The 26,510-nt window shown below is 43.2% G+C and overlaps 1 protein-coding gene across 4 annotated transcripts; it reads right to left on the bottom strand.

Moving 5' to 3' along the window:
- Nucleotides 1-432: 432 nt before the first annotated feature.
- LOC125483395 (flocculation protein FLO11-like) lies at nt 433-25,905 on the bottom strand. 4 transcript variants are annotated; one of them, XM_048598452.1, is made up of 8 exons: nt 24,172-25,905; nt 21,966-23,295; nt 17,748-17,810; nt 9,760-9,952; nt 7,437-7,985; nt 3,034-3,153; nt 2,343-2,464; nt 433-741 (listed from the first exon to the last, which is right to left on the bottom strand). In XM_048598452.1, exons 2-8 carry the CDS (start codon nt 23,265-23,267, stop codon nt 673-675), a joined length of 2,418 nt encoding a protein of 805 aa, XP_048454409.1. In that variant the 5' UTR covers nt 23,268-23,295; nt 24,172-25,905; the 3' UTR covers nt 433-672. The 4 variants fall into 4 exon arrangements, with proteins under 4 accessions (XP_048454409.1, XP_048454399.1, XP_048454420.1 ...); XM_048598442.1 differs by having other exon boundaries at nt 7,437-7,988; nt 24,172-25,904; XM_048598463.1 differs by lacking the exon at nt 17,748-17,810 and having other exon boundaries at nt 24,172-25,903.
- Between the last annotated feature and the right edge of the window lie 605 nt (nt 25,906-26,510).

The following is a 26,510-nucleotide window of genomic DNA, read 5'->3' as shown; positions in this document are numbered from 1 at the left end:
TCAGACCGCCCACAGCCAGAGACTGTCCTACGGTCACACCGCCCAGTCAGAGACTGTCCTACAGTGACACCACCCAGAGACTGTCCATAGAGACTGTCCATACAGTCAGACCGCCCACAGCCAGAGACTGTCCATACAGTCACACCGCCCACAGTCAGAGACTGTCCTGCAGTCACACCGCCCACAGCCAGAGACTGTCCATACAGTCACACCGCCCACAGCCAGAGACTGTCCATACAGTCACAGTGTTGACAGAGATTATCCACACAGTCACACTGTACATGGTCAAAGACTGTCCACAGACACACTGAGCCCACTCAATGGTCAGGAACTGCCCACAGTCAAACTGTGCATGCTAAGTGATTGGAACAGTCTACACAGATGCACTACACAAAATAAGATTGTGAAATGATTTAAAGCAAACACTTTCACTAGAACATAATTGTGTTTAATTGAATTATAACAGAATTGCCAATTGTTACAACAATTTATGTAAAAACACAAGACAACAATACTAACCAAAAAACAACAGTTTCCATAATCGTTACAGCTGTGGAAAGATCATTTGTACAATGTTGTAACCATCTAGTTAAACCAGTAAAATAAGAGAAAGGGAACACTTGGACCCAAAATATACTTTGACTGAAGTTAGTGCTGGGCAGGTGTGACTCATCACTTTTCCTGCTTGGCCATGCGTTCCTGCTGTTTTCGGAGCTCTTCTTGTCGCTGTGTCACATATTTCTGTAAATTAATGCACAAGTTCCTGTTTAGTGCTCATTTCTCTTGCAGAGTTCGGTGAACTTGTTGAAAATTATTTTTTTGTCTGAAGTCTACAGTTGTCAATTTGGTGACCCTGCACATCGTAGTCATGTTCAATAAAGTAACTTGCAGTCATTTGGCTGCTTATAGATTCACCACTTTTCAAAAAAGAGCTTGCTATGTGCAGAGGCATTAAACTCAGATGGACAAATCTCAGCACAGCTCTGTCACTAATTAGAGCCCCAATTTGCATCCACATAGAGCTCTATTTCGTTACCCTCCAAACAACAATGTTTGACGCAAGCAGACAGTCTCCTCCTCATTCAAAGCGATTCACTTATTTAGAAAGCGTGGCCTCCAAGGGATTCCCAACATTCTGCTCTTGGCATTAAAAACATACGAACCAGGAGCAGGAGTTGGCCATCTGGCCCATCGAGCCTGCTCTGCCATTTAGTAAGATCATGGCTGATCTTTCCATGGACTCAGCTCCACCTACCCTCCCGCTCACCATAACCCTTAATTCCTTTACTGTTCAAATACCTATCTTTGTCGTAAAAGCATTCAATGAGGAAGCCTCAACTGCTTCACGGAGCGGAGAATTCCACAAATTCACAATCCTTTGGGTGAAGATGTTTCTCCTCAACTCAGTCCTATATCTGCTCCCCCTCATTTTGAGACTAGTTTCACCCACCAATGAAAACAACTTCCCTGCTTCCATCTTATCTATTCCCTTCATAATTTTATCTTTTTCTAAGATGCCCCCTCATTCTTCTAAATTCCAACAAGTATAGTCCCAGTCTATTCAATCTCTCCTAAGTCAACCCTCAACTTCATAATCAACCCAGTGAACCTCATCTACACCCCCTCCAGTGCCCATCTGCACCCCTTCCTGTACCAGTACATCCTTTCTCAAGTGAGGAGACCAAAACTGTACACAAGACTCCAAGCGCAGCCTCACCAATACTCAGTACAGCTGCAGCATAACCTCCCTGTTTTTAAACTCAACCCCTCAAACAATAAGGACAATATTCAATATGCCTTATTAATTACTTGCTGCATCTTCAAACCAACATTTTGTGATTCATGCACAAGGACACCCAGGTCCCTCTGCACAGTAGCATGCTGCAATTTTTCACCCTTTAAATCATTGTCCATTTTGCTGTTGTTCCTATCAAAATGGATGACTTCACATTTACCAATGTTGTACTCCATCTCCCAGAACCTTGCCCACTCACTTAACCTATCTATATCCCTCTGCAGACTTTCAGTGTCCTCTGCCCACTTTGTTCTACCCCTCAGCTCAATGTCATCTATGAACTTTGACACACTACACTTGGTCCCCAACTCTAAATCATCTATGAGGGGCACTGATCAACTAAAACCTAATACAGTTTATTCTAGCATTTAAACCTTGTTGAGTCCACTCCATCCATTATCAGCCTCATTTGATCCACAAAATAGGATGCACAGCAACAGAGCTGCAGCCTGAGTTGAGTTTTGATAATACTTTTTCGGGATGTTGTTGATTGAAAAGGAGTTCAGTGTTCCTGGATATGATAAGACGACTACAGTGAAACACCTACCTCCATATTCTTGTAGTGTAACACAGTGCCACAGTGAGTCACCTTGGCCGTGTCTTCATTTGTGTAGAACAAAGAACAAATCTGACAGAAGTATCCGGTCTTTGGAACAATAAACTCAACACCTACAAAAGTCAGAACAAATGTCAGCAGTGATCTGAATATTCGTCAACAACACACTCTTGAGCACTCACCTCTTCCTACACCGTACACCCAACTGTCGCCCAACAGAAACACTTTACACGCCCTCCTTCCCAAAACGTGCACACACTCTGCATGCGCGCACACCCTCTGAAACGTGCACACACATACTCTGCACGCCTGCATGCCCTCCTTCCCAAAACTCTCACACACTATGCATGCGCGCCCTCTGAAATGTGCGCGCGCACCGTCCCAAACACACACGCACACACTGCGCGTGCACCGTCCCAAACACACACGCACACACTCCATCAAAAACACACACTGCCCGTGCACCGTCCCAAACACACACACACACACACACACAGCATGTGCACTATCCCAAAACACAGATAAATGGGGTCACTTCCCTAGGACGGTAAAATTCATGACAGTCTCTGGTTGACTTCCATGGAAGCAATGCATTCTGAGATTCACAGATGATGATTGCATTTGTGTAACAATGTTATTAAAGATCCAAGCTGTGCATGCAACAATTTTGTATACAACTCACCAATAGGGTTGTTGGGCTTATAGGATGGCATTTTTAATTCAGCAATGGTGGCCCCAGTGAACTTTGTCCGCTTTGCTTCTGGTTCCACCTCAGAATTTGGCTCTCTTCTCAATTTAGCATCTGTTAAAAATAAAATGTATTAGCATGGTTATAAATTCCATAAGCTAATTTATTTAGTAAAAAGGACTAGTGAATTGGTGGTTAGGTTACATCAAAAACCTTTACAAATTTGCCTCAGGTGCAATTCACAAATAACTACACTCACTTGTTAGACTCCATTTACCAAGAAAATACCCTCGGATCAATGAGAGACAGACACACCTCTGGGGTCAGTGAGTGACAGACACACCTGCACTGGAGTTCCCCAGGGATCAGACAGTGACAGACGCACACCTGTTCAGAGAGATCCCACAGGATCAGTGAGTGCCAGACACACCTGTATTGAGAGACGTGTGTAATATCTGAGACTTTATCAAGTGGAATACTGTGTCCAGTTTTGGGCATCATGTTTTAATAAAGTGTGAAGGCACTACACAGCATGCAAAAGAGAAACATGAGAACATTTCCAGGGATGAACGGGAATTTGATAGAGGTATTTAAATCATGAGAGATCTTGATAAAGTAAATTGTGGTTGGGACAGGAGGGTTTCACTTATAAAGAGACGTTGGGTAGGCTGAGACTTTCTTTTTACTGGAGCATAGGAGGTTGAGGGGTGACCTTATAGAGGCTTATAAAATCACAAAGGGCATGGCTAAGGTGAATAGCCAAGGTCTTTTCCCTAGGGCGTGGGAGTTCAAAACTAGGGGACATATTTTTAAAGGCGAGGAGATAGTTTTAAAAAGGACATAAAGGCAACTTTTTTTTTTAAAACAGAGTGGTTGGCATGTGGATTGAACTGCAAGAGGAAGTGGTGGATGCAGGTACAGTTACAATATTTAAAATACATTTAAGTACACAAATAGGAAAGGTTTCAAGGGATATGGACCAACTGCAGGCAAATGAGATTAGTTTAGTTTGGAAACATGGTAAGCATGGACTAGTAGGACTGAAGGATCTGTCTCCATACTGTATGACTCTATGACTTAAGTAGGGAAAATCCATTTGAGGAAGAACTTCGAACCAGAGGGTATAGGTTTAAGGCAATCAGCAAAAGAAGCAATGGTGAAATGAGGAAAAACTGATACATCAAGTAATCAGAATCCAGAATGCAGAGCCTGACAATGTGGTGGAGACAGGTTCAATCAAGGAATCAAGCTGTGTTTAATGATCACAATAACTGAGACAAACTCAGCTTTAAATTCCAGATTCATTAAGTGAATTCAAATTCCACCAGCTGCCATGGTGGGATATGAACGGTGTCCCCACAGTCTTTGCTAAGTCTTGACATTACCATTATGCCACTGTCTCCTTCATAATCTTCGATTAATGCACCCTATTGTTAAATTCTTGGGAACCCAATGTCCTTTCTAATGTGTCGAGTCCAGAGTTGTGCACAGTTCTTTAAGTGTACTCTAATAATGGCTTTGCATAACTGAAGCATGGCTTACACCCTCTTGAATTTTATTCTTCTACAGAAAAGGCTAATTTTCTATTCTGCTCCATGTAATCCCAAATCTCTGTGGACAACTTCTGTTTTGAATTTTGCACTATTTAGAGAATAAGGTGAATAACTGAGCCAAGATAGATCCTGGGGGGATACCATCAGTCACACCCTAATATTTAGCCGTATAAGACTTTAGTTAGGCCATGTTTGAAGTAGTGTGTGCAGCTATGGTCAGCATACTCTAGGAAGGATATGGGGAGGCTTTGGAGAGGGTGCAAACGAGGTTTATCCAGTTGTTGCCTGGATTAGAGTGTATTAGCTATAAGGTGAGAATGGACAAACTTGGACTGTTTTTGCTGGAATGTTAGAGGCTGAGGAGCGACCTGATAGAAACACAAAAAATGACGAAAGGCATGGTTAGGGTGGAAATGTCAAATACTATGGGGCATAGGTTTCATTTTAATTCAGTTTATTATTGTCACATATACTGAGTTACAGTGGAAAGTACTGTTTTGCGTACTAACCAGACAAATCACACCTTACGTAAGTACATTAGGGTAATAGAAGAGAATGCAGAATGTGGTGTTACAGCTACAGAAAAGGTGTAGAGAAAGGTCAACTCTAATGCACAAGAGATCCATTCATAAGTCTGGTAACAGTGGAGAAGTTGTTCTCGAATCTGTTGGCACATATTTTCAAACTTTTGTATCTTCTGCCCAATGGACATGTGTGGAAGAGAGTATAATTGGGGTCTTTGATTATGTTGGTTGCTTTCCTGAGGCAGTCGGTAGTGTAGAGGGAGTCAATGGAGGGAAGGCTGTTTTTTGTGATGGACCGGGCTGCGTTCACAAATCTCTGCAGTTTTATGCAGCCTTCCTGGGAGTCAACCCAAGGAAAGCAATGGGCCCGACCAGTGTCCCCGGTCGAGCACTCAGATCCTGTGCAGACAAACTGGCGGCGGTATTCACCGATATCTTCAACCTCTCCCTCCTACAAGCCGAAGTCCCCAACTGCTTCAAGAAGACCACCATCATCCCTGTACCAAGAAAACATACACATGTGCCTTAATGACTACTGCCCAATAGCTCTGACTTCAATAATCATGAAGTGCTTTGAGAGGCTGGTCACGGCCCACATCGACTCCAGTCTCCAACCTGCATCAATCCCCTGCAGTTTCCCTACCAACGTAACAGGGCCACAGGGGATGCCGTATCCCTAGCCCTGCACTCATCCCTAGAAAATCTGGACAACAAAGACACTGAAGTCAGACTCCTGGTCATTGAAGGTGGAGCTGTAGTCAACACCATTATCCCCTCCAGACTGATCTCAAAACTGTGTGATCTCCGTCTCAGCGCTGTCGTCTGCAACTGGATCCTCAGCTTTCTGACCCATAGGCTGCAATCAGTGAGGATAGGTAACTGCTCTTCCTCCACGATAACACTCAGGAATGTGTCCTCAGCCCCCTATTATACTCCCTTTACACCTACAATTGTGTTGCCAAATTCCGAATGAATGCCATCTACAAGTTCGCTGATGACACCAACGCAGTGGGACGGATATCTGGCAATGAGTCAAAATACAGAAGGGAGACAGAGGGCTTGGTGACGTGGTGCAATGAAAACAATCTCTAAATGTCGGCAAAACCAAAGAACAGATCATCAACTTCAGAAAGAAAGGAGGAGAACATGCCCCCATCTACATCAATGGAACGGAAGTTGAGAGAGTGAAGAGCATTAAGTTCCTCAGAGTGACAATAACCGACAACCTGTTCTGGACTTTCCACGTAAATGCAACAGTCAAGAAGGCACAACACCTCTTCAAAAAAAACCCGAAAGAACTGCAGATGCTGTAAATCAGGAACAAAAACAAAGTCGCTGGAAAAGCTCAGCAGGTCTAGCAGCATCTGTGAAGGTAAAATTAGAGTTAACATTTCAGGTCCGGTGACCCTTCCTTCCTCAGGACTGGAGTTCTGAGGAAGGGTCACCGGACCCGAAATGTTAACTCTGTTTTTTCTTTCATGTCTCTTCTTCCTCAGGCAGCTCAGGAAATTTGGCACGTCCATATGGTCCCTCACCAACTTCTACAGATGCACCATACAAAGCAAACTGTCCGAGCGCATAATGGCCTGGTATGGTAACTGCTCTGCCCAGGACCGTAAGAAACTACAGAAGGTGGTGTACACAGCCCAGCCTATCACAGAAGCCAACCTTCCATCGTGGACTCCATTTACACGGCTCGCTGCTATGGAAAGGCGACCAACATCATCAAAGGCCCATCACACCCTGGTAATGACCTCCTACCACCTCTTCTCTCGGATACAGAAATCGCCAGTACTGCTCGTAAACAAAGTTTTTCACTGTATTTCAGTACACGTGACAATAAATCAATCAATAATGCATTGAGACAGCATGCTTTCTATGGCACATTTATAAAAATTAGTAAGAGTCATTGTGGACATGTTGAATTTAAGGTGACAGGAGGAAAGTTTAAAGGAGGTGCGAGGCATGTTTTGCTTTTTACACAGAGGGTGGTAGGTGTTACCAGGTAAGGTGGTAGAGGCAGAGATGATAGCAATGTTTAAGAGGCATTTTAGATAGTCACATGGACGGGCAGGGAATAGAGGGATTTGGACCTTGTGGAGGCAGATGGGATTAGTTTGGAATGACATCATGGTCAGCACAGACATGGTGGGCCAAAGGGCCTGTTCCTGTGCTGTACCGTTTTATGTTCTAAATAGAGTATTTGGCTATTTTGTCCATTCTGCTGCCTGCCAATCAGCAGGTTTGCCAATAACTTGCAATCAATTTTGAGCTTCAGCTTTTAGTTTTAACAGTTCATTCCCCCGTATAAATCACTCACCTGCTCGCTGCTCCAGCCTTGTAGACTTGGTGCTGTCTCCTCCAGAGCTGACAGATGACGCAGGGGTTGGGGTTAGACTGCTGGGTTGTCCTGTTGTTTTGGAGGAAGGTTCACCGTCCCCACCCGACGAAGGTGCTGCTTCCTTCTTGCCAGCAGTAGTTCCGGCTGCTTCTGGTTTTGATTCTGAAACAGGAAGGACTTTGCTGGGTGCCGGTGCAGAGGTATCAGATGGCTGTACCTGGGCTTTCTCCAATTCTGTCTCCATAGGCTCTTCCTTTACAGTTGTCTCGGTCTGAAGTTGATTTTCAGGTTCAGCTTGGGAAACAGCTTTGGCCTGGGGCTCAGCCTTGGCTTGGGGAGAGGCCTTGGCCTGGGGCTCAGCCTTGGCTTGGGGAGAGGCCTTGGCCTGGGGCTCAGCTTTGGCTTGGGGAGGGGCCTTGGCCTGGGGCTCAGCTTTGGCTTGGGGAGGGGCCTTGGCCTGGGGCTCGGGCTGGGTTGCAGGTTTCGATTTCAGCTCTGTCTTCTCCATCACCTTTGTTGATGCATCACCTGCTGTGGAACAAAGACTCGGTTACCAGTCAGCATGAATGCATAAAGTTAGACCGAGTTGACAAAAAAAGAAGAGGCCTTTCATCCCATCTAGTCTATGCTATATCTCCACCATTATCCAGAATTAATCTATTTCTGAGATGGAGATGCAGTTACAATCTCTCCACAGCTAGAAAGTGGCAAAAAGCTTATCATGACGATCTCAAAATGGTGTTCTTCACACTTCCCTAGTAATGCCTTTGGAATTTGGATTTAACTCCAACTTAAGTTGTAACAGTCATCCTTTGTGTTGTAGTGCCCAGTTGTGATCACTTCTGCCTCAGCCCAGTTGCTACTGAAAATCTTAAACAATGAATTAAGGATCCAACGTATAGTAGCTAAATTTACTGAAGACACTAAAGTAGGAAAGTAAGTTGATACAAAAGTAAAGTAATCTCATTAAGTGAGTGGACAAAAATTTAGCAGACAGAGAATAACATGGGGAAATGTGAACTTATCAAGTTTAGGAAGAAGAGAAGAAGTATTAATTAAATGGACAGAGATTGCAAAACTCAGTGGTACAAAGTATTCTGGTAAAACAATCACTAAGTTAACTTCGGGCTCTGTCTCTACCTATTCATTCACTCTTTTCTTACCCACCGCTCTCCCTTGTCATCAGCGTAAGTACCAACCTTTCCTAGCTACTATTAGTTCTGAAGAAGGGTCACTGAACTTGAAACATTAATTTTGCTTTCTTTCCATGGATGCTGCCAGAGGAGGGAATGAATATTTATGGATGTGGCATCAATCAAGTGGACTGCTTTGTCTTGGATGATACTGAGCTTCGCAAGTGTGGGGAGTATTCTAATACACTCCTGACTGGTACTTGTAGATGGTTGACAGGGCTCTTGCTGTGGGATTCCTTGCATCTGACCTGTTCTTGTAGCCACAGTATTTCTATGGCTAGTCTAGTTCAGTTTCTGGTCAATGGTGACCAGATATGCATGGTCAGAGATTCAGCGATGGTCATGCCATTGAATGTCAAAGGCTGATATGAGCATGGCCTTGCATTTGTGCACAAATTTTACTTGCTACTTGTCAGCCCAATCCACGTCTCGCTGCTTTGGATATGGACTATTATAGTACCTGACAAATTGTGTTTGACATACTTCCGACCTTAGTGTCATCAGTAAATTTAGCTACCATATTTTAGATCCTTGATTTATTGTTTGAGATTATCTGGGCTGACGCAGGAGTGACCTGAGGAATTGTGAATTGCGTTGAACATCCACACTTCTAACCTTAGGACGGAGGGATACACAACTCAAATTCAGAACTACAAGTCTGGTGCACCATCATGGAATTTATAGCACAATTTGGCACAGTCCAATCACAATACAAGCTTTCCAACTATTTTTCTCATCTCCCAATTAATTACCCAATTCCTTTTAAATTATGCTGAAAGAAAACAACTGTAGATATTGGAAATCTGAAATTAAACTTTCAAAATACTCAGCAGGTCTGACAGTACTTTTGAAGAAATAAAGAATAAATACTTCCGTCTGATGAATCGGTAAACGTACCTCCAGCATTTTCTGTTTGTACTTCAATCAAGTTATGTTTAGCCACAAGGATATTCAACTTAACATAATGTATATCTATAGTCAAACATTCTCCTCCATCACAGTTCAAGCACAGGACTGGAAGCCTAGACTTGTTTAGGATGGACCCAGAGATTCTGTGGGCCTCCCTGGTTGGCTGCTACCGTGTGACAAATCCAGGACTGTGACTTTACCTGTAATCGGTTCTTGTTCCTTGATGTCCATTGCTGCCTCTGTCTCAGTTCTTTCTGAAGGTAGGACGTTGGTTTTAGATTTACCTTCAGGAATCTGATTTCCAGAAGTGCCTTCCTCTTCACCCACTTCATCTTCACCCACTTCATCCACAGTTACAAATTCATCCAGGTTAAAGGGAAAGACGTCCTTTTCCTTTGCAAATTGAAAAAAAAAACACATTTCTTAGAAGGAAAGTTTTGAGGACATTCGTGCTGATTAATAGGAAACTTCCCATTTTAACTCTCTTCTGGTTTAAAAAAATGGTCTGGTCAACTGCCACTGACGCAAGAATAAAACAGGACCACTGCAAGTCAGCTCAAAAGGAATTTAGACAAATAAAGGGAGTCACACTGAGAGCATCTAAGGTATTCTGGGAATGCAGTCACGTCATTCTCATGTAAAAGCAGGAAAATCAGAACCTGAGCTATGCTCTTTGCATTTAAAAAGCCACTGATGGCTTGAGTTAAGACTTTTCTAACATGAATCAGGCTTATTTAAACACACGGGCAGTTCAATTCAGCACCACGATTGTACAACTCTACTCCTTCCCAAACCAACAGAGCGCTGAAGTCATGATTCACCATTTCACACATCTGTGACTTTGTGCTGCGTCTGTTTGTCCTTTGTCCAATCCTGTACTCCTGCCTCTCCCTGATCGTTCATGCCCTCCCTCTGCCTTGCTACTCCCTTTCTGCTCAACTATCCATTCCTTCCCACACCCTCTGTTTCTTCACGCTATCCCACCGCCTGCTTCCTCCCTTCTCTTTCTCCCAGAAGCACCATCCTGCCCCCCAGCCTCTCACCAAACTATGTACTCTTGCTCTCCTGCTTATTCCACCATCCAGATCTTGTAAAGACCAAATCTTTTTATTCTTTATTTGGATTGTGGACCAAAATGGGAAAGATACTGCTTTAAACCAAGGACTGGACAAGTAGATATTGCAGTTTTAAAAAAGTTAACTGTAACTCACAAAGCATTGTTACTTTGGACTGTTGCATTAACTGCAGCAGATCAAGAAGGCAGCTCACCACCACCTTCTCAAAGGCAACCAGGGATGGGCAGTCAACACTGGTTCAACCAACAACATCCATGCCCCACGTGTGAATAAGAAAGAAAACGGGGGAGTGGGGAAAATGTTTGAGACTCAAACATGGGTCTGTGTTCAGGGCAGGTTTTGCCCAGAGACAGACTGTTGACTGGTTCTGCTTTCTCTCTCGGAACCAGCTGTGTGGGCCAAGAATCATCAGCATGATACCAACTTTCTGATTGGTAGATGAACAACCTGGGTGTGAACAATAAAGAAGCAAAGCCTCCAGGCTATAAAACGACAGCATCACCTCTGCAGTGAAGTAACCTGGAACTGAAGGACAGTTAGCTATTCTCTCCCACCATTTGCTATAAACTATTACCTCTAACCAGTGAGTGAACAATTAATGTATTTAGTATAAAACTGGAAAGACTTAGGGTATATTTTTAAGGCTAGAGGAGAAGGATTTTAAAAAAAAGGCACGAGGGGCAATTTTCTTTTTTTAAGAGTGTTTGTGTCCATGTGTGGAATGAACTTCCAGAGGGAGCAGTGGATGCAAGTACAGTTACAATATTTAAGAGACATTTAGATAAGTACACGAATAAGAAATGCTTGGAGGGATATGGGCCAAGCACAAGCAGATGGGATGAGGTTAGTTTAGGACTTTGGTTTGCATGGACTTATTGGACCGAAGGGTCTGTTTCTGAGCTGCATGATTTTATGGAAGATGATGATCAAAGACCAGAAGAATTTGGAAAAAGAAAAAAGGATACCTCCTTGAATCCTGCAGACTGGTGAAATCCACCACGATCCTCTAATATCTTTTACTCCATTTTATGTTTATTTGCTTGTCTGTGTCAGTCTGCATGTATACGTAAGGGGTTTAAAAAGTGGTTCGAACTGAAGATAGTAGCTAGATGGAATGGACTGGGGGAAGAGTTTAGCAACAAAGATGGCTGAGCAACAATGGCAGATGTTTAAGAAAATAGCTCATTGCACAGAACAAAGATATACTGCAGTGCGAAAGGAGGATTCTAGGAAGGCGATAAGTTAACCATGGTTAATCAAGAAATTAAAGACAGCATTAAATTGAACGATAAAACATACAACGTGGCAAAGATTAGTGGTAAGCAAGAGGATTGGGAATGTTTTAAAAAATAACCAAAAATGACCAAACAGGAATAAAGGGAGAATATAAACTTTGAGGATAAACTTGCAAGGAATATTAAGATGGATAGCATGGGCTCCTTTAAATATATAAAAAGAAAGAGATGCCAAAATTGTAGAGTCATAGAGATGTACGGCACAGAAACAGACCCTTCAGTCCAACTTGTCCACACCGACCAGATATCCTGAATTAATCCAGTCCCATTTGCCTTCATCTGGCCCATATCCCTCTAAACTCTTCCTATGCATATACCCATCCACATGCCTTTTAAATGGTGTAATTGTACCAACCTCTACCACTTCCTCTGGCAGCTCATTCCATATAGGCACCACCCTGTGAAAAAGTTGCCCCTTAGGTCCCTTTTATATCTTTCCCCCTCTCACCTTAAACCTATGCCTCCTGGTTGTAGACTCCTCCACCCCAGAGAAAAGATCTTGTCTATTTACCCTCAGAACTGTTCTGACGAAGGGTCACCGGGCCCAAAACGTTAACTCTGATTTTTTCTTCACAGATGCTGCCAGACCTGCTGAGTTTTTCCAGCAACTTCTGTTTTTGTTCTATATAGATCGCGTCTACTGCTCTGCCCTCATCAATCCTCTTTGTTACTTTTTCAAAAAAATCAATTAAGTCATTGAGACAGGATTTCCCACGCACAAAGCCATGTTGACTATCCCTAAACAGTCCTTGTCTTTCCAAATACATGTAAATCCTGTCCCTCAAGATTCCCTCCAACAATATACCCACCACCAATGTCAGGCTCTCTGGTCTATAATTCCCTGGCTTTTCCATACCACTTTTCTTAAATAGCGGCACGTTAGCCAACCTCCAGTGTTCTGGCACCTTGCCTGTGGCTATCGATGATACAAATATCTCAGCAAGGGACCCAGCAATCACTTCCCTAGCTTCCTACAGAGTTCTAGGGTACAATTGACCAGGTCCCGGGGATTTATCTACCTTTATGTGTTTTAAGCCACCCATTACCTCCTCCTCGGTGATATGGACATTTTTCAAGATGTCGGTATTTACTTCCTCACGTTATCTCTCTTCAATGTGCTGCTCCACAGTAAAAACAGATACAAAATACTCTAACGGGACGAATCCTTAGATATTAAAAAAAGTAGCTACAAAGGTTGTAATTTTCTAGGAATCCTTAGATGTGGAAAAGCTCCCAGAGGATGGAAAAACTGCCAATGTAATAACTGTATTTGAAAAGGAAAGGAGACCAAAAAATAGAAAACTATAGGCAAGATAAGTTAATGTGTGTTAATGGGAAAATGTTAAAAGAGTTTTTTAAAGCTTGCAAAGCAGATCATTTAGAAATATATAACATGATCAAGCAGAGTTCGCATGGCCTCATGAAAGGGAAGGCAAGATAACACAGAGTCTGCAGATGGATAAGGCAGGCTAAGCGAGTGGGTAAAATGTTGACAGATGGCATATAATGTGGAGGAAACGTGAGTTTATGTACTTTGGCAGGAAGAATAGAAGAGCTGCACATTATTTAAATGGATAAAGTGCGCAGAAAGCTGCAGCATAGAGGAATTTGTGATCCTCAAGCATAGATCGCTAAAAGCTAGCATCCAAGTTCAGTGGTGAATGAAGAAGGCAAATGGAATGTTGGCCTTTATCTCAAAGTGAATACAGTATAAAAGTACAACACTACAAAAGGAATTAGACAGATCACAACTAGAATACTGCAAACAGTTTTAGTCTCCTTATCTAAAGAAAGATGTCCAGAGAATGTTCAGTTGTTTGATCCTGGAAATGGACAAACTGTCTATGAGCAAAAACGAAGTTGCTGGAAAAGCTCAGTAGGTCTGGCAGCATCTGTGGAGGAGAAAACAAAGTTAATGTTTCGGGTCTGGTGATCAGTTTCGGTTCTGAGGAAGGGTCACCGGACCCGAAACATTAACTCTGTTTTCTCCTCCACAGATGCTGCCAGACCTGCTGAGCTTTTCCAGCAACTTTGTTTTTGTTCCTGATTTACAGCATTCGCAGTTCTTTCGGTTTTTAAACTGTCTATGAGGCCAGGTTGAGTATAGTGGCCTTTTTCCTCTGTGGAACATAAAAGAATGACAGGAACCTTATTGAAATATATAAGATTCTTAAGAGACTTGCCAGGGTGAATACGTAAAGGTTGCTTCCCTTATGGGAGGGTCTAGGACAAGAGGTCATGATATCAACGTAAGATGAATAGGATTTCTGTCTGTCACTGGGTAGCGAATCTGTGGAAATCTTTACTGCAGACCGCTGTTGAGGCTGGGTCATCAAAAATCAGCCTATCTTCCCCTAAAATATTTTTAATGAGTAAAGAAATCAAGATGGGGAGAAAAGCAGGAAATTTGAAGGATTATCAGAATAGTCATGATCTCTTTGAATGACAGAGCTGATTTGATAGGCCGAATCCCTACCTCTGCTCCCATCTTTCTACGACCATAAGTTGATAATTCATATTTTATTTTCCTGGTTAATACAGATTGATTTTTAATAAATTATGGTTTCTTTTTGCATACAGAAATATGGCCTGCGGGTTTTGTTAACCCAAATTCATCAGGCAGGAAAGCTGGGGACACTTGATTTAAATTGTTAACTTTTATGATAACCCAAGGAGCAACGAGACTTAAATATCAGTGCACTTTTGCAAGTAGGTTGTGACACTTTCCGTCCCCTTGTTCACTCACCTGCTTCCCTCAGCTCTTGCTCTTCCAGTCATCAACACCTACACTTTTCCTCCATTACCTGTTTGCCTGCCTGCTTCACATATTGCTCTCCCATATCGCTCCCCCCTCCTCCTGCACTCTCACCCCCTTCTCGTGGCATGCCCTATCTTTCACATTCCCTCTTGTTCTCCCACCCAACCCTTCCCCCTCACCTCCTCGTTTTTCCGTTCACTTTTACCCAGCTTACTCTCCTGTCCACCCCCTTCCACTGACAGCTATTCAATCAATCATCTCATTCATGTTAATTGAATTTATATCCACTGAAATAAGTTAACTGTGAAGAATCTAAAATTGTTCCTAGACTGTGTAAAAAGGATATATTTTTCTCGGTACTTTAAGTGCTGCCCCACATCAGGATATCTCTAATTCTCTCTGGACATCCTCATTCTTCATGTATCTACATTCACCCTTTCTTAAACTTATTGCTCTACTCTCTACCATACTGCTATATGCCTTCCCTCTCAAACAAGACTGACCTGCCTGCACTCATTGTCTTGAAGCCGACTTTGTTGCAGTCCCTCCCAGTGACAGTCTGCATTCACAGGAACTTGAATCATTGCTTCCTATATCACAATTCCTTGCTTCTCAAACATGAGTTCTTAAATTGGCCAGTACACATTTAGCAATCTACTGTCCAGTTCCTGCCTGCATTTCTGTTTTGTTTGTATCATGCCCTTTCACACTTCTGACTCAATGTCTTTTCATCTCCCCTACCCCACAGTCCTTCACGGTTATGGGCTCACTACAAACCCCAACCCTTTCTTCTCAATCTTTAGATATTCAAAAACAGAAAACTGAGCCAGTACTCCTACTTGACCACATTTTCTGCATCTGGGCTCTTCATAAATAAACGCCATTTCACTTATGCAACAAGTAAACATTTGGCAACTGAACGTTATAGAGGTTTATAAAATAATGACGGTCATAGTTAAGGTGAATGGCAGGTGTCTTTTCCCCAAGATGGGGGATTTCAAGACTGGGGACAATTTTTTTGTTTAAACACAGAGTGGTTCGTGTGTAGATTGAACTTCTGGAGTTTTGAACTCTCCCAGCCTAGGGAAAAAGACCCTTGGTATTCAGCTTATCTACCCCCCGCACGATTTTGTAATTCTCTATAAGGTCACACTTCAACCGCCTATGCTCCAGTGAAAAAAGTCCCAGCCCATCCAGCCTATTTTTATAACTCAAACCTCCATTCCCAGAAACATCCTGGTAAACTCCTCATATACAGAAGCAGTCCACGTTCAAATGCAATAAAGATCTGGACAATATCCAGGCTTGGGCTAACAAGTGGCAAGTAACTTGTGCACCACACAAATGCCAGGTTTTGACCATCACCAATAAGAAACAATCTAACCACGGTCCCATGACAGTCAATGGTGTTACCATCACTGAATCCCCCAATATCAACATCCTGTGGATTACCACTGACCAAAAACTCAACTGGACTTGCCAAATAAACATAGTGGCCACAACAGCAGGTCACCTCCTGACTCCCCAGAGCTTGTCCTCCATCTACAAGGCAGAAGTTAGAGTGTGATGGAATACTCCCCACTTGCCTGGATGGGTGCAGTTCCAACAACACTCAAGAAACTATTACCATTCAGGACAAAGCAGCACACTCGATTGGCACCACATCCACAAGCATCAACTCCCTCCACCGCTGACACTCAGCAGCAGCAGTGCGCACTATTTACAAGATACGCTGCAGAAATTTGCCTAAGATTCTCAGACAGCACCTTCAAATACACAACAACTTCCATCTAGAAGGACGAGAGCAGCAGATACATGGGAACACCACCACTTGGAAGTTCCCCTCCAAGCCACGCACCATCCTGACTTGGAAATACATAGTCATTCCTTCACTGTCGCTGGGCCAATATCCTAGAAATCCCTCCTTGATTGCATTGTGGGACACCCCACAGCAGGTGGTTTACAGTGGTTCAAGATGATAGCTCACCAACCTTGCAACGGCAACTATGGATAGGCAATAAATGCTGGTCAGCCAACGACTCTCACAACACATAAATGATTTTAAAAAACTTTTCTGAAACCTCTCCAATTTAATAATATCCTTCCTATAGCAGGGCAACCAGATCTGCACACAGTACTCCAGAAGAGGTCTCATCAATGTCTTGTACAAACTCAACATGATGTCTCAACCCCTAGACAAAAGTTCTCAGCAATAAAGGCAAGTGTGCTAAATGCCTTCTTAACTACCTTGTCTACCTGTAACGCAAATTTCAAAGAATTATGTACCTGAACCCCTAGATCTCTCTTTTTTAACACTACCCAGGACCCTACCATTAATTGTATAAGTCATGCCCTTGTTTGTTTTACCAAAATGCAATATCTGACATTTATCCAAATTGAACTCTATCTGCCACTCTGCAGGCCATTTGACCCAACTATGAAGGTTTCTTTGTAATCTTAGATAACCTTCTTCATTGTTCACTATACCATCCATCATCCAATTCACTCATATATATAAAAGACAAACAAAAGCAGACATAGTACTAATCTCTGTGAAACACCACTGGTGACAGGCCTCCAGTCCACGATACAATCCTCCACCACCACCTTCTGTCTCAGCCTAAGTTCAAATGTGAGTAACATCTACTTGGGAAAGGTGGCAAATGATGACTGAGGAACCATAAGAAAAGATTTGAAAAGCAGGGTTGAGGAGCAGCTGTGGAGGAGAATGGAAGAAAGCAGCACGTCCAAGATCAGCATAAGGGGACGGAGAGAATCAAAGCAGCACTAAGCAGAGGAGATAGAAAGTGATAAGGTGACTGGAGAAAATCAAAGGGTTTGGTGGTGGGTGGGAGGTGGGGACGAGGTGTCAAGGAGCCAGGAGGATGAGGATAGAGGAGGAAACCAATGGGAAAAGTTGGGCATGAGGTCAGAGAAGCCAAGAGGAGATGGGGGAAGGACAGAAACTGACAGCAGTATCGCTGAGGGATATGGCTAAAGAGAATGATGGAAAGTAGGGCAGGGCAGGAGCAGAGTGAGAGGTTAAGAGAGAAAATCACCGCTTCTTTCTTTGGAATTTTGCTGCTAGTCTTGCGATCCTTAATGCTTCTCTCAGAAGTAGTCTGAAAAACATGAGAAGTTTATCATTTTTTTTTTTTTTAAGATGCTCTTCAAACTACTCCATGCCCTGTGAGCTTCCATCAACATGCTCTCACAGTGACTGCAAAAGGGTTAACAGAGAGAGGGGGAAATGAGCTGGGAGCAAAAAGCAGGAGACAGAAACATAGAGACTGCTGCAGGCACTCACAGTCAGGGAGGGAAGGAGTGGAGAGAATGAAAGACAGGAAGAGAGAATGGAAGACAGACACAGAGTGACAGAGAAAGTAAGAGAGAGGGAAAGAGGGAGTGCGTGCACGCGAGAGGGAGGGGGAGCACGCCTGCAAGAGAGGGGTAGCACGCACGAGAAAGAGGGGGAGTGCGCGTGCAACAGAGGGGTAGCAAGCAAGAGAGAGAGATAGGGAGCGCGAGATAGGCAGAGGGTGAGAGAAAGGGGAGTGGCGGAGTGGCAGGTTGGCAGGTTGACAGGAAGAGTACAAGAATGAGGGGCCAGCACTGGGCTGAAAGGGAGCAGGTGAGGGCAGATGTGACACATCAGGCAACATATAGTCTGAGCACATGGTGTCGGGACTGGGTGTGCAATGGGTTTGGGGCTATCTATAAAATAAGATGACAATATTAAAAGCAACTTAATGACAAGTGGTGGGAAGTTCCACAAGAAATGGTGCTGGGGGAATCACTGCTGTTAATGAACGACTTCTATCATGGATTGTCAACTACAATTCAAAATTGAATAAACCATATTCCGAGGTTAATTAATACTGAGGGGTACTGTGGCAAACTACATGGAAATGAACAAACTTGCAGAACAGATGTACAGTTTCAACACTGGCAAATATGAGGAAATACTTCTTGTTTGAGCAGTCAAAATGTATACAAATTGGAGTGAAGTGCAGGTGCATAAATCACTACAAGTAGCAACAAAAGTCTGCAAGACAAAAACATTAGGGTTTCCTTCCAGAGGAGAACAAAGCAGAGAAACGTGCTTTAAAACTTAGTTAGACCATGCAGAGTATTGTGAATGTTTCTGGTCTCCAAATTTTGTAAGGGAAATTGAGAATGGAGAAGGTACAAAACAGGTTCAGAAAGATGCCGCCGTAGCGGGTAGCTACACCCATGAGAAAAATTTGAATAAGCTAGGGTAAAGGACTGAGGTGTGATTTGTCATGAGAATGCAAAACCACAGATCATAATGTAAGATGTTACATAAGATACTCGGAATAAACTTCTTTATTCTGTCCTTTTATTCTGTTCTGAGGAAAGGTCGCTGGACCTGAAACGTTAGCTCTGATTTTTCTTCACCGATGCTGCCAGATCTGCTGAGTTTTTCCAGCAACTTCTGTTTTTGTTCCCTAATTACAGCATCCACAGTTCTTTCGGTTTTTACAAACTTCTTTACCCAAGAGCAGCAAAAAAGTGGCACACTGCAGACAGGAAATGGTTAATGTGATGGTATGATGCATTTAAGGGAAAGCTGGATAATTACAAAGGAGGAGGTTAGAGATGAATATGCTGACAGGATGACATGGTAAAGAGTGGGAGGAGAGTTGTGTCAAGCATTACCAGCATGGGCCACCCACGCTGCATGGTCTGTTTAAGTGCTCTGCACTTGATGGAATAAGCAGAGAACACATGATATATACAAATCACATGTCAGGTGCTTCTATTAAAATATCATCTTTAATGCTGATAAGGTAAGGACCTCTCAGGGCAGGTGATCTAAAGACTGGTTAAAGAGGTATGTTTTGAAGAGCAGTAGAGTGGTTTTATGAGGGAATTGCTGAGTTTGTATTGCCTTGGCAGCTGAAGGTACGACCTCCAATTGCAAAGTAAGCAGTATCTAGGATGGTTATAGATTGCATAAATGTGAGACACTTTGCTGATCTTGTTCCAGTTAAATACTATGCATGCATATCACACAAAGCTATATCACAGAAAAACAGTCAAATATAACCAAAAATTTTAAAGGGCGCATTGGTCGTGAGGTTGGGGGGAATAGGGAGGGCAAAACCAAAAACGACTTTTCTCTGGCTTGGTTTGTGTGACAAATCAAATCAAATGACAAGGTTGAGAATTTTAAAAACCTGGGTTCGATTCCACCCTTGGGCAACTGCCTGTGCTGAGTTTGCACATTCTCCCCATGTCTGCGTGGGTTTCCTCTGGGTACTCCGGTTTCCTCCCACAGCCCAAAGATGTGCAGGCTAGGTGGATTGGCCATGCAAAATTGCCCATAGTGTTCAAGAATGGGTCTGGGTGGGATTCTCCGAGGGTCAGTGTAGACTTGTTGGCCGAAGGGCTTGTTTCCACACTATAGGGATTCTATGAATTCTGTACACAGTACCTAAATAGTGCCCTAAATTACTGAAAGCTGGGAGATCAGCATGAAGTCAACAGGTCAGAAAGGCATGGATGAGGGTAACAGCAAATGAGCTGAGAGTAGAGTAAAACCGGCAAGTAGGCAGTCTTATTGATAGCATGATGCTTGGTTGGCTACTTATCTTCGGGTAAAATGAAACACCAAGAGCACAACAAGCTGATTCCATGTCAGTCAGCGGTCAGGGAAGAGGAACTAAAGCAGAAGTTGTTGGAAAAGCTCAGTAGGTCTGGCAGCATCTGTGAAGAAATAATCAGTTAACGCTTCGGGTCTGGTGACCCTTCCTCAGAACTGATGGTAGCTGAAAATGTCAGTTTATATGCAGAAAATAGGGAGGGTGGTGGGGTAAAAAGTAAACAATAGGATAGAGCCTAAAGAGAGAGAAGAGCACTTGGACAGACAAACGAGTTGATAACGATTTGGCTGGGAGGGTGAATAGTTGTTCTTGGGGACTAGCAGTTTAGTGACTAACAACAGGTGGTGTGTCATGGCAGGCTATGTGATAACAACGCCTGGTGTGTGAGGTAGGGAGCTAGGACATGGGAGAGTTTAGGCCCTAAAATTATTGAACTCAATATTGAGTCCAGAGGGCTGCAGGATCCCCAAGCAGAAAATCAGGTGTTGTTCTTCCAGCTTGCGTTGAGCTTCGCTGGAACACTGCAGCAAGCAGAGAAGAGGGTTGGAGTTGGGAGATAGGTGATAGAGTTTGTGGCAGGAACTGAAGACAAATAGCAGAGGACTCTTTCTAATATTTGTGAAGGAAATTTCTGCTCATCCAGTACAAGAGATTGCACGAGCAGATTGAAATTTTAGGTTAAGACAGGTGGTTAAGGAGAGCTGGGTGTCATCAGCATACAGGTGAAAACTGATGTCACTCAAAGGCAAATTAGGTAAGAAATAGGAGGGGCCAAGGATAGATCCTTGGGGATACCAGAGTTAAGTGTGACAGTAGTAAGACAAGCGATTGCAGATGTTTGCGATGACACAGGTAAAAGAGCGTCTCATCTAGATATGTGGGACGAGGGATATTTGAGGAAAATGGTGTGAAAAGTTGCATACAAGTTGAGAAGGATCAGGTTGGATAGTTAACCACAATGCCAGACTAGCATTCCGATGACTTTCTCAGATCTACAGATGCCCTCACATTGATCTCCACCTGTCACTCATTTAATTGTCAATGTCTCTTTTCAGCTTTACGTTCTCATCTGTACTAATCATTACAGCTCATGATGTACTGTCACCTACAAACCTCTATGTACAACTCAAAGCCTCACTCAAGTCATTGCACAACATGTCAAAAACTGAGACCACAAAACAAACCTCAGGTAAGCACCGCTTAACATAGCCCACCAATCAAAATCTTCCCTTTATTACAACACTCATGCGTGCGCTCTCTCTCTCTCTCACCTAACCAATTACTAGCTCTTTTGTTCAACAAAACTTTATAAGCCATAAATTTTAAATTCTACCAAGATATCACAGCCACACTCTTGGTCTATTCTCAATACAGAAAAAAAGAAATACGGAAAGGAGAAACAGGAGAACCAACATTGTCAGAAGCGATGCAACGAGCTGCAATACCTGAATGGGGCAGGGGAGCAGAAAGAAACCTAGGTGGTTAACAGTGCAGTTGCATTTCAGTAATGATTATAGTATGGAGATATTTAACCAATAAGCTGTTTCTCTGTCAGTCAAACAGCCAACAACAAAAGCACAAGATCTGCCTTTGAGCAGAAATACATATACATAATCAACATACTGAAAACTTCTAGTGTCAAACATTTACCTTGCTCCTAGTAGATGATTTATGATCCTTGTCCCGTGGATGCTGAGAGATATGCCTGCGATCTGCCCTGGATTCTTTCTCCCGCTGATGTGATGAGGTGCTCCTGCCACTTCCTTCTCTGTTGGAACGGTCTCTGGAGGTACTTCGACCTCGAGCTGGTGTACTGGATTTGCTAGGCTCCTTTGCCAAATGCTCCTTTTTAGGAGGAGGAACTTTCTTCCCATTAAATTTTGAGGCACTGCTCTCTCTGCTTCCTGGTTTTGCGACTACAGACTTTGGGGGTGCAGTTTTGGTAGCAGTGGGGGATGGAGCTGTGGTTTTAGGTGGTGATGAGGCAGCTGGAGTGGCGGCTCTTTCTGTTGTTGGAGAAGCAGTGGCCTCACTAACAGGCGTGCCCGCAGGAGGGTTTGCAGCTGTCTGTATATCTGGCGAACTGGCAATGGGTACCACGGTTGGAGTTGTTCCACTTAAGTTGCTAGGGCTACTTGCTACATCACTGGGGGTTGACGCTGGTTTTGTTACTACACTGGCAGAAGCATTAGAAACAGCGGGCTTAGGGGTGGCATTACTGGTAATTGGCATGGGTTTAGAGGCTGTTTGCACAGATGATTGGCCTGGTTTGCTGGTAGGAGTTGGTGCAGGTTTTGAGGTAACATTCACCCCAGCTGCAGTAGACTTGGCAGTCGCACTGTCTGTGGCTTGAGAAGGTTTTGTCACTGCACTGGATACAGTCTGGTCCAGTTTGGTACCCAAACTGGAAGTGACCAGCTTAGTTGCCACATTCACAGGGGTTGCACCAGAAGTAGTTGATGCTGGTTTGGCAGCTGCATTCACAGAAGGCACTGCAGGCTTGATAGCAGTGCCTGTAGCAGCTGCAAGTTTACAAGGTGGTTTAGCAGTTGTACTGGGAGTAACAGGTTTGGAAGGTACATTTCTGCTGGCCAGACTTGGTTTAGCACCAGCTGAATTCGAGGCCATGGGCTTCATGGATGCATCTGCAGGCATCTCAGTAGCACCAGGGGTTGGTGATTTAGTGGTGAGTGGTGTACTTGCCACATTTGCAGTGATCACAGAAGGTTTAAGAGCAGCAGTTGATTCACTGACGGTTGCAGTGACAAGGTTCTGTGCAGTTGTCTCTGTTGCTGTATTTGTCATTATCTCTGTAGTAGGTGTCACCCCTTGAGTCAGGTTTGCTGAAGCTGATGTAGTTTGATCACTTAGAGTCTTCCCAGCTTTCTCATCATTCACTTCATTCATTTCAATGTCTTTAGACTCTGCAGATCCAGATGTTTGTGTCTGCATTGGTTCAGGCACAGTGGTGTTATCACAGCTGGAAAGCAAAAATCACATATAAATATTCACTTGGACTGGATGAGCACGTCATCCACTGCTCTTTCACACTCTGGGAATGGCTCTCATAAGTGAATCACCCACTATTCTTTAACACTATGAAACTAGAAGAAAATGTGTGTCAGTGTGATTGGCAACTCAATGGGGGAGAAAAAGTCCAAGGTTATGACTGACAACAAGATTAAAATCTGAACAGTGGATGAGAATGGATGCAGAAAAACAAACATCAAACCTACCACCAGGAATTTTAATTGCCCGAACCATCTTCAACCAGGAAGGTTTATCTTGACAATTGGTTCTGGAATCATTATAATTTAAGAGCATCCCTAGAGGGAGCAGAAAGCAAAACTCATCTGTCAGCAAGTCTTGTTGTGGCAAGTGCCTGTCTAGATGTCAGGCAAGGGCAGGACACTGAAAAACTGCTGATGCACTGTCTTGATAAGTACCTGATGCATCTCGGGTCAGTGTCTAATTCGGGCTGTGGGGCAGTATTGCCCACTCATCGAATGTGAATTGATGGTGGGATAGAGAAATACAGCTGTCTCTCTCAGAAACAGGTGCAGACCACGGCTAATTAACCATGTCAATGCCACTTTACTGCACTATGTGCCTTGATGTCTATGGATTTGTGTCACGAATATGTTCAGCGACTGAACTGCCACAGCTCTCCAAAGTATAGAAAATCAAAGATTCTCCACTCTGAGTGAAAACGTTCCTTCTAATCTCAATCACTGAATAAGAAGTAGGTCATTTACGACAATCCCCTGGTTCACCTCGCCCCTTTATAAGGTCAGTTTGTGGAAGCTCCAAAGTCTGACACCTGTTTGTAGTAGAATCAATCTGAAAACACACTTACCTCCCCTCAACAACATTTTCTGCCTTTTCTTCATTCTGTAATAAAAATTTTTTTTTTTTTTAGTGAATTTACAATCAAACCAGACACAATCTTAACGAAAAACATTTGTGGGAATAATTCATGGTGACTTATGATTATAGCCACCAGCAGTTTGTCCAGAGGTAGTGGTGGAGGAAGGCTTAGATGGTTAAAAACACAGGGATTTTAAACACCAACACACAGTTCACAATCTTCCAGCCAGGTTTGTTTGGGGATCTAGGCAATGGGCAAAACAGTGCAGATAATGGCAAAGGGAATCAAGTAGGCCATGCAGACACAGTAGAAGGGAGCATGTTATCACTGTGCAGAGTGCCCCTTGAATACAGGATACCACTGGGCATGGGTTTCCAGTGACAAAAACACCCCTCAATCATCACTCTCTGCTTCCCGCCACTTAGCCGATTCTGGATCCAATCTGTCACGTTTCCTTGGATGCCATGGGCTCTTATCTTCATTATCAGTCTTCCAAGTGGGACGCTGTCAAAAGACTTGCTGAAGTCCAAGTAGACTATGTCAAATGTATTGCCCTTATCTACACACCTGGTTATTGCTTTGAAAAATCTAATCAAGTTGGTCAAACATGACCTCCCATTAAATCCAGCTGGCTGTTCTTGATTAATCCCTGCCTCTTCAAGTGCAGATCAATCCTCTCTCTTAGAATTGCTACAATTGTTTCCCCACCATCAAGGTTAGAGTGCCTGGCTATAGCTTCCTGATTTATCCCTTGCTCCCTTCTTGAATACCAGTACCACATTTGGCTACCACCAGTCCTCTGGCATCTCTCCTTTGGCCAGAGAGGAGTTGGAAATTGCCAACAGCCTTGCTGTTTCCTCACCTCCTTCACTCAACAGCCTGGGACGCATTTGATTTGCCCTTTTACTGGCTTTTAAGCCCACTAGACCACTCAGAACTTCCAGTCATGCTAATTCAATTCTAATCTAATTTCTGACATCTTGGGCTCCCTTAGCACTGACGACAGGGATATTTGTGGAGCCTCCTCTTTCAATATTTAATTGTCTATCAGCGTTCATATAGAACTGCAGAAATTTGATCTGATGTTAATGAGATCACTGATCTTCTGCTGATTGCCATGGAAGTAGTTTTACGCTGTAGCTTCAGCAGCTAGGCACCCCATTTGATAAAATCCCACATAACAGACTGTTAACCAAGGCAGAAGCCCACAGAATTGAGGATAAGTTACTGACATGGTTGGGAAATTCATTGAGTGGCAGGAAGCAGAAAGTAGGGATTATGGGTAGGTGGTAGCATAAAATCAGAAAGGGATACTGAAACGATTAGGTGAATGAGCAAAACTGGCAAATGCAGGTGTGACAGGTGCAACACTATCCATTTGGGACCAATAAGTATTGATCATGTATTTCCTAGATGGCATGAAGTTAAATATATTGGATGTCCAAGAGACTTTGGAGTTCAGGTGCACAGATCTTTAAAATGCCACCAACAGGTGCAGAAAATAATTAAGAAAGCTGATGGAATGCCGGCCGTTATATCGAGGTAACTAAGTCGAATTATACAGAAGTTAATATAAAAGCCTGGTTAGACCCCACTTGGAGTACTGAGAGCGGATCAGGGCACCAAACTTTAGGAAGGACACACTGGTCTTGCAGAGACTAAAATGTAGGTTTACAAGAATGATACTTGGACTTCAGCTTTATGAGGAGAGATTATACAAATTAGGTTTGTTTCTCTAGAATTTATAAAGTTAAGGGGTGATCTGATCAGTCACTAAAATATTAACAGGAAAAGACCGGGTACATAAACTATTTCCACTGGTTGGGGATTCTAGAACTATGGTCATTATCTGAGAATTATGGCCAGATCTTTCAGAAGAGATGCTGGGAAACAATTCTATGCACAAAGGGTGGTAGATATTTGGAAATCTATTCCATAAATGGCTATGGATGCTGGATCAGTCATTAATTTTAAATCTGAGACTGATAAATTTTTGTTAAGCAAAAGGTATTATGGGATATGGGCCAACGGCAAGTATATGGAATTAGACCAGGATCAGCCACGATGTCACTGAATGGTGGAACAGGCTCAAGGGGTTTCTATGAGTCTGATGTAGGCCGATCAGATAAGAAAGTTAGATTTTGTTTCCTTAAAAGGACAGGTGTTTTCCTTATTTTGTTCCTTTTCAACCCTTATTGGTTTGGTACGAATGCATGGCTTCTTCGGTCATTACAGAGAGCAATTAAGTGTCAACTACAGTGCTATAGATTTGGAGTGGCATGTGGGTTTTGTGTCCTAAACATCTTTAATGTACCCAATAGATTGTT

The sequence above is a fragment of the Rhincodon typus genome, chromosome 1 (assembly GCF_021869965.1).
Source record: "Rhincodon typus isolate 14 chromosome 1, sRhiTyp1.1, whole genome shotgun sequence".
Taxonomy (NCBI): Eukaryota; Metazoa; Chordata; class Chondrichthyes; order Orectolobiformes; family Rhincodontidae; genus Rhincodon; species Rhincodon typus.
This window is presented reverse-complemented; position numbering and strand designations above follow the sequence as displayed.

Coding starts and splice junctions, on each gene's coding strand:
- LOC125483395 (XM_048598442.1), bottom strand. CDS start 23,267: ATGCAGACACAAACATCTGGATCTGCAGAGTCTAAAGACATTGAAATG. Junction 9,953..17,747: donor AAATTCCAAAGAAAGAAGCG/GTGATTTTCTCT, acceptor CAATTTGCAAAG/GAAAAGGACGTCTTTCCCTT. Junction 7,989..9,759: donor GGAACAAGAACCGATTACAG/GTAAAGTCACAG, acceptor TTTGTTCCACAG/CAGGTGATGCATCAACAAAG.